Genomic DNA, 12,099 nt, shown 5'->3' on the forward strand with positions numbered 1-12,099 from the left:
TAACCCATGCCTTTATCTCTGCCATATGATCCATGCTAACATCCACAGCATTGGCTTCTTGTTAGAGATTAAATCATAAGAAATATACGTTTCATGCATACATAACCCCCAAAATCCATTTTTGCATTACTAGTCCAAATCATTATCAAATATACAAGAATCATGCTTTATATTTCACTATAAGAGTTACCTTTCCTGTAGTCTACCTCCAATATATAACCTGAGAAAGAAAACCAATGAAATAGAGCCACTTGTGCTCCCAAACTAGCAGCATAAGTGTCCTTCACAAAGAAGCCTTGGAGCATGTGACTTCGGCTTGGGTCCTTGACCCATCATGGGTGGACCTGGGCATATTTCTTTCAGGTTCCAATATTAGCTTCTATTTCAACATTTGAATGGTCAAGCCTTACCAATGGTTGGCAAATGAAGTCCAACTCCCCATTTCAAGAAGATATCAACATAAATATATTTGAAGCTAAGGAGACTAAATTTATTTCTTGAATTTTGTCATACCAACCTCTCAATGAGTTCCCTTAGCTTCAATAAGAATTACTCATTATCTTAACCTCTGAAATTTTCAGGGTCCTATCCAGCGGATTCCTCCTCTCCATAAATCCCAAGTCCTTGAAAGCTCAATTTCACTCTTGGGATGCCTTAAATGGATAAGTTCTTAAATGGATAATTAAATTAACAATGTCTTACAATGTCTTATTTGGCTCTAAAGGTAACTGCCAAGGGTTTAAAAGAATAAACTAAATTGATAAGGGTTTATTTGACTCTAAAACAACAATTATGAGGGTTTAAAAGGATTAACTAATTGACAAGTACTTATTTGACTCTAAGAGTAATTGTTAAAGGCTTAAAAAGGCTTTTTGCCAGACAATCTCAACTGCAGAGAGAACAACACAAAATCCTTATTGCTTTTGGGAAATTTCACAACTCATATTGTTTTGGGGAGTAAAAAGCCAATGACCATTTCAGTCACATTGGTCTTTTGTGGATTCAGTTTCATCTCTAGATTAACATGGACAACCATTAGTACCAGTAAAATTATAGACCATCCACAAATCACCTTATCTTGTTGATCAATTCAATGACAATATTAGAATCATTCACTGTCAATGCCAGAATGGTTAAACATGATGTCTCGAAATGTCTAATTACAGTGTTTGGATTGTGAGAAAATGAATAGAAAGAGGGCAAAAGTAAAGAAGGAAGAGAGAACTAATAAGAGAAAATCTAGAGTAGGATTACGTTTTTATTTTAATAGAATTCTGTTATTGATATTCAACAAGTGTTCCTTCTTACATATCAGAAGGGTCTTTTAAGTTGGCCATATAAATCAAATCCTATTCCAGTAACTAAATAGTCACTAATAAAGTGAGGCAGTGGAAAATCAACATCCACCACATTTCAACTTGAACAAAATCAACATTGCAAGTTGAGGTAGTGGAAAATTTCCTTTACATTTACATACACAAAAGGCCTCATCTTTTTTGGAAATTGAATAATTTGATAGATAAGGCAAAGATGCATCCAAAGAGCACAGAGATTCCAACAACGACAACTGCAGCGATTCCAACAAAGTCATGTCTAAACCCGAAATGTCTCCTTAAAAAATGATCCACCATTTCACCAGTGTCTAACGTGTCCTTTATGTCTCCATATTGTGAAGAAACCAATCCATATAAGGTCCAAGCTACCGGGCAAGACCAATAGTACCATTTCCACCAGACAGGAATCCTCTGTCATGAACATGTTTATGCTCTTTAATTAGAGCTCTTTTTGATAATAGATAGAAGAAAATAATAAGATGACAGGATGTTACCGGTAACGGAATAATAAATCCTGAGAAAAGGTTCCATATTGCATAGAAAGCAGATGCAACTACAGCAGCAATTTGGTGGTTGGGTGTAATGGCTGTGGTCATCATCCCATAGAAACTGAAGTATAAGAAGGTGAAGTACATGAAGAAGATATACCAAAAGAACTTGCTTGTTGTCCAATCAAATCCAATCATGGCATAAACTGTGGCCCCATATATGATAGTTTGGATAAAAACGTATGGCAGCTCAATCATAACCTGAAAGTAAGAGCAAATGGTTACATGAAAAGGGAAATATGCCCAAACTTTTAACTGAGTAATCACAGCAAAGGGAAATGTCCCCAAACTTTTTAACTGTATAAAATAGCACATTCAATTCATGATTTCACGAGTCTTCCTCAGCTAACAGAAAATGAAAAATAAGTAAAGCAATCAATTTACCTGTCCAAAGGCATATGGCAATGCAGAGTACATTCCAGCTGCCCTTTCTCTGTAAAAGACTGTTCTCTCGATAGCCACAACTGGCTGCACAGATACAGTATTCTGTACTCCTATGAAGAGAAGAGCGACATACATAGAACCTATTGCATTAAAGATATCTTGTTGCCTTCTTCTACAAATTCAGACGAGTTAGAGAGTGAAACACGAAAAATATTTAGCCTTAATACAAATAGTATGTTGCATTTCCCTGTACCTTTTGCATCCCAGATCCCAGAATATAGTTCCAAACATCAAAGCTATTACTGTTGTGAACAAGAGTTTCACTGCAGTATATGATGGGTTTCGCCAATATGACCAATGCTGCTTCCATAGACAAGCCATACACTGGGTTAAGAAAGGCTGTGAGTATTGAGTTGGGAAGTACAGATCTTTTGAACCTGTTTGAGGTGTACTTATTTCCTTGGTCAAAGCTTTGTTTTTCCTGAATTATTAACCAATACATCCACATTAGTAACTTCATAATGAGCTGTGCAACAAACAGTGATTTAATCTTATTAGACTTTAAAGTTCTCCTTTCAAATTTGGGTAGATTATGATGTTTGAATTAACTATTCTCATTAGCTATACCAGTATTGCCACAAAATAATGTTACTGCTACAGATAATTTCATCAAAGTTAAGGTGACTGACCTGTATAGTTCTGAGTTCTTGTAAATATCAGCAAAGTTAATCCCAAGAGCAGCTTCCTGTGCTGCTGAAGTAATCTCCAGCATCCATGTTGCAGGATTGCAACCACCCTTGATCTTAGGAACTCCCTCAATGTCCTTATAATATTGTAAGTCCTCAAATTCATCAGATAAGCACTAAATGGGGGAAAGAATGCAATAATTTTCATTATCAAACATCTATTAAACTAACCTCAAAATACTTGATCAGATGGCAAGAATGGTGGCCTATTGGACCTGCATAAATTTCTTCACCTCCCCTTTGCAATAAAATTAACTGCAAAGTGGTAATACAGAAATTAGTACTTGAATGGGACAGAAATTTCTTGATGATGAAAAATATGCCTGACCTCATCAAAAGCATCAAATATGTCAATGCTTGGCTGGTGTATTGTGCACACCACAGTTCGCCCAGTATCTACTGTGTTCCTAACTGTTCTCATAACTATGGCAGCTGCCCTGGCATCAAGGCCTGAGGTTGGCTCATCCATGAAAATTATAGATGGGTTGGCAACAAGTTCAACTGCAATCGTCAGCCTCTTGCGCTGCTCAGTTGAAAGACCGTTCACACCAGGCAATCCTACAAGTGCTTCTCTTAAAGAGGTCAGCTCCACAAGCTCCATAATTTCCTCAATGAACACCTGCAGTCCATCAACTATGTTTAGCTTCAATAATATTATGTGTGAACAGAACAAAAATACTATCCTGTTTCTTGATTTCTGTCTGACTTTTGTTCTTATTTATGATGATGGGCAGCCTTCAGTTTTAATGCCATTGCTTTTATTCCTCTAAGCTGTCCAGTAAATATAAGAAAAGGTAAAAAATTATCAAAATGTACCTTTCTTGTATGAGAATTAACCTCAGGGGATAGTCGAAGCCAAGCAGAATAAAGCAATGACTCATAGACTGTAACATGTGGAGAGTGAATATCTGTTTGCTCACAGTATCCTGACATACGAGCAAAAGTTTCTTGCTTCTTTGGGTACCCAGATATTAAGATGCTTCCCTCGATATAACCATCTGTTTTTCTTCCAGCCAAAACATCCATAAGAGTTGTCTTGCCAGCACCACTAATACCCATAAGCGCTGTTAGGACTCCTGGACTGAAAGCACCGGTGATACCCTTAAGAAGTTCTAAACGATCTTCAGGAATACCTTGAGCTTTCATTTCCTGCAAGTAAGATAGAAGTTAATGATGCAGGCATATTCAGCAATTCCACTGTAATAAAATAGCATTTGTCCCAATGCATCAGGCTTTTCACAATTTGCATACTAAAAGAATGATTGAGAAAAATAATGATAGATGACAATGGTAAAACCATTTAAAAGTAGGAAATTCAACTACTTCAAACTTAAGAATTTCTCAACTCTCCTAAAAGTTAAATATTTCAGTTGTTCTTTCATGATCTTGATTAAAGCCTGAGGTACCTGTGGCATGTCTACAGCATATTTTATTTCATTGAAAGCCATAGAAAGGGGTTGGAATGGGAGAACCATTCCCCATTTCCTGCTCTGATTAGCATTGCTGAAGTTGTCCACTCTTGCAGATAGTGTGCTGGATGAGATACATGAGATACTTCTTTGGCTCTCATTCCCTCTTTCTGCATCAGTTTCATAGTGGTTAGCTTGCAACTAGATTCATGTGACAAAAAAAAAAAAAAAGGAAGGGAAAGTCTGGTGACGCACCCGAAGAGCTCTTTCCACTTGTTGATGATTTATTAAACTCTCCAGTTCTATTAGCATTTTGCTCAGCTAAGGCCTCTTTTGATAGTGTTGCCTGAGGCTTCCCAAATGCTGCAACCAGCTCAATCATCAAAACATTGGCCCCAAATTTCAAAATTGAAAACACATAAAATCGACACTTACGATCAAGATTTTTTAGGGCTAAAATGTAAAGGAAATTGAATAGAAAAATGTATCCAATTAGAGCTCCTACTCCAATCCAATACCAATGTGCTTCAGGGAAAATTGCATGAGACTTCAAGAGACCAACTCCTAGTGGCTCTGTAGAGTGGGGAGGAACCTGCAACACAAGCATTTTCACATGACTGTCCACAATATATAGTATTATTATTAATGAAATTTTCATATCCATTCCTCAGTAAAACTTTTAAAGAAACGACGGCTACATGTCTCCAAGTCTTCCCAAGAAATTCATTCACGGATATAGCATTTTGCACATATGTCAAAGGTGAGACCCAGTAACCCCATAACCACCACTTCTTCACGTCATCTGATGCAAAACAATGAGGACTTCAACTTCAGAATTTAAGTAACATCAGGAGGACAAATGTCTGAAATAATGTTGTATAAATATCAATTTCACCTCGTGATAAGATGAATCCACCCAAAACCAGTATTGCAAGTAATGCAAACGATCCAAAAGTGTTAGCAACGATTATATTTCTTCCTAATGCTGCCATCAAACGAAATAGACCTGACGCCATCTGGTTGGTAAATAGGAGTATCAAGTACTGCTTGAAAAACCTGCAATTAAGGAAAATAAATTCTGGAAAAACATCAGTTCCAAACATTAGGGAAAAAAATCCATTGAAGATTTCCATTTCCCACCTTTCAATGTTTTGATCAAAGCCTATAACGTAGTAAGTTATGATCACCCATATGGCAACTTCGATAAAGGTGACTGGAATTTTGAGAATCCATGTGGGTAGAGCATATGCCCATGAAGGGTAAAATAGAAGATCTCTTTGCTTGTAGAAGACAGGAAGTTTAATGATGGTCAGTGCAAGCTCTGTGAACCCATTGAACATTATGGTAACAACAGTAAAGAAAAGAGCACCAAGATAAATTCCTCCATCTGTTAATGTGTCACGGTGCAATTCCGATCTCAGAAATACTGTACTTGATAAGAGAGCCATAATAATAAGCTGAAAGGAAAGAAGAACAATTAATTATGCACTGTCCCACCCTAAATTCAGAATTTCAGCTTGTAGGTAATCTCTTTTATTTCATGATTTGAAATAAGATTTTTCAAATACACAAGTTCGTTTCTGAATAGTGAATACTGCTTTCCATGAAAGAATAGAGTGCTACTCACTTGGGTAATTTTGAAAATGTAGACAAATGAGTTCCTCTTCATGAGCAGAAGTTCTCTTGAAAAGCATGCTTTCAGGAGCTCCTTCTTGTTGATACCGTACTTCTTAGTTGTTAGAGCAGCACGATGGCATTTGGACTTGTCAAATGGTGTAGCAAGTTCATCACCAAGTTTTCTCCCAACGTGAAATGACTGAAATGCTTCAGCAAATTCCTTCACAGAAACATAGCTGTAAGGCAAATCTTTATGTGCCCAGTACTGCTCTTGGTCTTTCATTGACGTTACCTAATGCATCCCAACAAGAAAAGCCGATAAAAAATTGAAAATATTCTAGAGATTGATATTATGTTTCAGCAAATTCCTTCACAGAAACAAAGCTGTTAGACAATTTACCTCTTGTAAGAAGTCAGCAACTCCCTTCCTCTCAGGACATTTGAATCCCATGTATTCAAAGAACTCAAGCACATTTTCGCGTGGACCTTGATACACGATTTGTCCATCAGATAGGAGAATTATATCATCAAAAAGATCATATGTTTCTGGTGCTGGCTGGAGAAGAGAGACAAGCGCAGTTCCGCTGAGAATGTGGATTAATTGCCTGAGTGAGTTAACAATTTGAAAAGTTGTTGAACTGTCCAAGCCAGTTGATATTTCATCCATGAAAAGTGCTCCTGCTGGTCCAACCAGCATCTCTCCTGCATTGCATAGACCATAAGAGAAGATAATAAGATATATAAAGATTAGTGCAGCAAGTCACTGCAACTAAAAGCATCACACTCAAACTGATATCTAAAGGAATGTAAATGGGTAGTTAAGAAGTTTGATTACCAGTTGTGAGTCGCTTCTTTTGTCCGCCAGAGATGCCTCGTATCATTTCATCGCCCACCATGGTATCAGCACATACTTCAAGTCCTAAAATCTGCAAATTTTTTAATCATAAAAATCCTCAACTGCATTTTCAATTCCATCCCATTATCAATTTAGGTTATAATTTTCGTTTTTTATTTGGTATCCATTGTATTCACCCTACACCAGTTGGGAATGTCTCTTGTCCCTTCTCATTGCCCTCGCTTAAGGCTTATCGGCTCCGGTGGGAGGCTGTAGGCTTGCATAAATTTGCGGTTTTTCAGTTGAACGAGAGAAAAGATGAAGAGCTATTACTGTCAAACGGCAGCGTTTAGGGAGTTCTAAGACACTCCCAGCCAGCAACCTCAATTTTTTTTTTAAGAAAAACCTTATAAAAAGAAATTCGTAATTATTGTAAAGGTTTTGATTTTTTTCTAGTGATTAAGATTTATTAAATTTGGAAAGATTAAATATATAGGTTTAGATTCTGTTTGTTTCAAGAAAAATAATTTGTATATAAAAAAATATTTTTTTATTATTTAATTATAATATTAAATTAATAATATCTGTTTATTTAATGTATGTATAATTTTTTTTTATTTTAATAAGATTATCAAAATTTAAAAAAAAAATTTTTTATTTTTATTTTAATAAGAGTATCCCTTGGTACATGATGTTTGATAGGGAAGGAGTTAGTTTGGATGGAGTGATACTGTCACAAAGTAATCACTTTAAATATCTCGGCTCAGTCCTTCAAGTAGATGAGGGATGTGAGGAGTATGTTAGTCATATGATTAAAGCCGGATGGTTGAAGTGGAGACATGCCACGGGAGTTTTATGTGATCGCAAGATTTCTAATAAGTCAAAAAAAAAATTTTTACCATACAGCTATACGACCGGCCATGTTATATGGTAGTCAGTGTTAGTCATTGAAAGAGTCGTATGTGTTTAATATAAGAGTTGTGGAGATGAGAATATTAAGATGGATGAGTAGCCATACTGAACTAGATAAAATCCGTAACGAGAGTATGAGAGAAAAGTAGGAGTGGTAACAATTGATGATAAGTTGAGAGAAGGGAGATTGAGGTAGTTTGATCATATAAAGCGTAGACATATGAGGCTTCAGTTAGACAAGTAGAGCATAGTTGGATAGAGGATAGAAAGAAAAGAATGGGTAGACCTAAACTAAGTTGGAGGAAATTAGTACAACATAACCTAAAAACATTCCACATTTCCGAGAATTTAACTCAAAATCGTTTTGAGTGGAGAAAGAGAATCCATATAGCCGACTCCAAATTTTTTGGATAAAAGTTTAGTTGAGTTGAGTTGAGTTATTTTCTAAAAAAAAATATTATTTTCTTTAAAAATTACTTAATTTTTACCTTGATCAAGAAAATATTTTCTATTTATCTATTTTTCTGAGAGCTTCAAGTGAATAATATTTTTCAGAAAAATATTTTTCGTAAAATAAATGGAGATTAGTGTGGATAAATTATACCGAGTCATATTGGATTTAGCACTATTATTTAAGCTGTTTAAAGAAAAATAATTTTTTTAAATGTATTAATTATAAGACATTAAAATTTAAGTTAAAATTAAATTTATTTTTTTTATCATAAAAACTTTAAAATAATTAAAATTACAACTATTATAAAGTTATATAAGAGCAAGTTTAAGGCTCTTAAATTAAATATTTACACCGAAATTCATATAAATTAACATACTCATTATTTAAATTACGTGTACATTTAAATTAACCTGAATCTTATAATCTTACTTGAAAATTAAAATTTATAAAAATTCAATTAAATTAATTTTTTTTTGTTAATTTTTATATTTAGAAAAGTAATGGCTTTGGTTTAGGAAAAAATTTTTTTATAAGAAAAGAATTTAATTCAATTTTCATATAATCATCTTATTTTTTACTTGATTTTTATTTCTTTTAAAATAATTTTTTTAAAATAAAAATAATTAAATTCTTTTCACTTTCAACCATGAGGATTTAAAAAAAATTAATTGAATTAAATTTTTGTAAATTGTAATTTCGAAACTGGGGAAATAGGTAAAAGAATTTAATTTTTTTAATTTTAAAATAATTTATTTAAAAATAAAAATTCAAGAAAAAAATAATATAATTGTGTAAGAATTAGATTAAATTTTTTTTTCTTATAAATTATTTTTTTACAAACAAAGTAATAATATATATTTCATCTAAGAGTAGATGGGCTTCTTCTTATAACAAGAAGTTTATAGCAGCCGCATCCATGACTAACTTTATTCAATAATATTTAAAATAACTTTTTTAAAATAATAATTTATAATCTTTTCTAAAAAATAGCGTTTTGACATCGTAACCACAGTACCAAAGAATGTTAATAATTGAAAAAATTATAAAATAAAATAGATGTATGTATAATTGTTTTATTATAATTATTGATTATGGTAAATTTTATGTGTATTTTATTATAGTAAAAAATTATAATTAAACCGTTATATGTACAATGATTTCATAGATAAAAATTCTAATTATTGGAGATTTTTCTTATCTAAAACTGGTCTACAATCGATTCCAGATATAAGATGTATGATGGGATGTACTGATTAAATATATAAATTTCATATAATTATGTCTTAAATCTATAATGGAATGGGTTTAAGCAAGAATTTTTCTAAAAAAAAAGAACACATAAAGATAAAAAAATTAATTTTTCTTAATTTTAATATGTAAAACTCATGTTTTTTTAAAGAGGTGTGTATGTACGCGTACAGCACCTAATAATCTCTCGCCAAGGAGAGCATATTGTACCTTAATAAAATAATCTGTGACTATATTGGTCTCTTGCCCTTCTAGAGCTGCTGCCTGCAAAATTCCAGGGCATGAAAATTGATTTGAGTTTTAACTCTTTAAGCTATGAATATCTGAAAGATAATTCTAATTTAGTTGTCTTCTCACCTTCATGTAGACGTCAATATCAGGGTCTGGTTTGATATTCGCGGCCTTTTCCCGTCTTGATAATTCTGCTAGCATTTCTGCATAATTTTACAATTCAATAATGAACGATTAATTCAAGCCCTTCCATAACTTTTTTACTTGTCTGAGGATTGTATCGAAAGAATTAATGGCGTTTTTCCTGACCATAACGAGGTCCAACCCCCTGGCATCTTGCAGAGAAAGCCAGAGTTTCTCTTACAGTCATTTCTGGTATATGAAGATCATATTGACTTATATAAGCTGCTGTTCTCTGTGGCACAAACTCTTCCATTCCATGTCCGTTGTACGTAACTCTTCCTAAAAACTGGGATTTCACAAAAAGTTGCAATGTATCAGATCATGAAGCTAATTAGCACTTTCCCAGGAAAGCTAAGTTTATGCCATGGATGAATTTCTATATCCTTACTTTGAGATCTTTACCCAGTTTTCCAGCCAAAGCCAATAGTAACGTGGTCTTGCCTGAGCTTGGCGGGCCTAAAAGTAGGGCCATTCTGCAAAGTTTGGATTAATTAATAGCTGTTATGAGATAAAACTTAACTCCTGGCAGAATTTGCTAAACCTTGTTCTCACCTTCGGGGCTTGATGATTCCACTAACATCACGAAGGATTGGTAATGGTTTCTTTCTGCTTGGAAGTATGTGGAGACGATGCAAGAATCCCTTCAGGAAGAGCCAGTAAATGTGGTGAGCGAGTTTTATAATTACATGCAGCCATTACAACTTGCAAGAAAGTAGACATGATCAATATTGATCATGAAGTTTTAATTTATACCTCTAACAAATTAATGGAAAAGTTGAAGATTGTAGGCAATGCTCTGCTGCCAATATAAGCTTGTGCTTCAACATTTAAATGCTCGAACCTGACTTCAATGGTTGGCATATCAAGTCCAACTCTGTATTTCAAAAAAAAAAAAATGATGAACATTTATATCTTTGAAGCTAGAAATATTAGATATATATAACTTAAAACATATATACCGCTCAATGCGATCCCTGAGCTTCGACAAGAATTTCTCATTATCTTGCTCTGCAATTTTCACGAGCCTTTCCAACAGATCCCTTCTCTCTACTAATCCAATCCCATTTATATCAACCAATTTTTCATTAAGTATACCTCTCCTTACACGTAAATACGTAGGCAATCTCTCCACAGCAGCCCATTTGAGCGCTTCTTCATCATCTTGGACGTGATGGGAAGACTTGGGGAAAACTTCCATGGTAGTGTTTGTCAAACCATTGAAACTGCGTATTCGTTCACTGCCAATGACTCTACTTACATCACTTATCTCCATTTTTATATCCCAGTGTCGTTTAACTTGATACAGTAGTCACCTTACTAGAAGAATGAAGTATTTGGGTTTTTTAAAAATAAAATTTTATCCAAGGAGGTGAGTTTAAAATTAATTATAAAAAGGATGAATTATGCTGATTTGGACGACGGAATAAAAATTTTTGAAGAAAAGTTAGACACTATTTAAAATAAAATAATGTCTAGCTTTTCTTTAAATAATAAAAATTAATTAAAAAAAAATTTAAAAATTGAACGCTAGTGTCTAACCTTTTTTTTAATTTTTAATTATTTTATTTTATATTTTAAATAAAATATAAATATTATTTTAATAAATAAAATTATAATATTTAATAATATATATTATAATATTTTTATTATAAATATTATTTTTTAATTTAAAATTAAATTAAAATTTAATAAAATAAAAAATTAAAATTAAAATTATAAAAATAAATAATTATAAAAATTTAAGAAAATTTGAACGCTACTTAGTAGCGTTCAATTTTTTTTTAATTTTTAATTATTTTATTTTATATTTTAAATAAAATAAAAATATTATTTTAATAAATAAAATTATAATATTTAATATTATATATTTTAAATTTTTATTATAAATATTATTTTTAATTTAAAATTAAATTAAAATTTAATAAAATAAAAAATTAAAATTAAAAAAATAAATAATCAAAAAAAGTTGAACGTTTTTTTAAATTTTTAATTATTTTATTAATAATAATAATAATAATTATTATTTATTTTTTAAAATTAATTATTATTTTAAAATTAAAAAAATAAATAAATAATTTAAGAAAAATTAAAAATATTATTTCAAAATTAAAAAAATAAATAATTAAAAAAATTTAAGAAAAATTAGACGCTTCTTTAAATTTTTAATTATTTTATTTTATATTTTAAATAAATTAAAA

General features: G+C 32.3%; 1 protein-coding gene across 1 annotated transcript; it reads right to left on the minus strand.

Moving 5' to 3' along the window:
• Positions 1-1,240: 1,240 nt before the first annotated feature.
• On the minus strand, positions 1,241-11,174 carry LOC110653972 (pleiotropic drug resistance protein 1). The gene is made up of 24 exons (XM_058146060.1): positions 10,861-11,174; positions 10,655-10,775; positions 10,454-10,542; positions 10,290-10,374; positions 10,028-10,187; positions 9,845-9,921; positions 9,698-9,751; positions 6,874-6,964; positions 6,439-6,740; positions 6,049-6,330; positions 5,562-5,878; positions 5,317-5,477; positions 5,120-5,223; positions 4,857-5,013; positions 4,677-4,784; positions 4,419-4,591; positions 3,829-4,161; positions 3,341-3,631; positions 3,184-3,267; positions 2,956-3,089; positions 2,520-2,747; positions 2,267-2,438; positions 1,829-2,083; positions 1,241-1,745 (listed from the first exon to the last, which is right to left on the minus strand). Exons 1-24 carry the CDS (start codon positions 11,172-11,174, stop codon positions 1,488-1,490), a joined length of 4,350 nt encoding a protein of 1,449 aa, XP_058002043.1. The 3' UTR covers positions 1,241-1,487.
• Between the last annotated feature and the right edge of the window lie 925 nt (positions 11,175-12,099).

This window comes from Hevea brasiliensis, chromosome 4 (assembly GCF_030052815.1).
Source record: "Hevea brasiliensis isolate MT/VB/25A 57/8 chromosome 4, ASM3005281v1, whole genome shotgun sequence".
Lineage (NCBI taxonomy): Eukaryota > Viridiplantae > Streptophyta > Magnoliopsida > Malpighiales > Euphorbiaceae > Hevea > Hevea brasiliensis.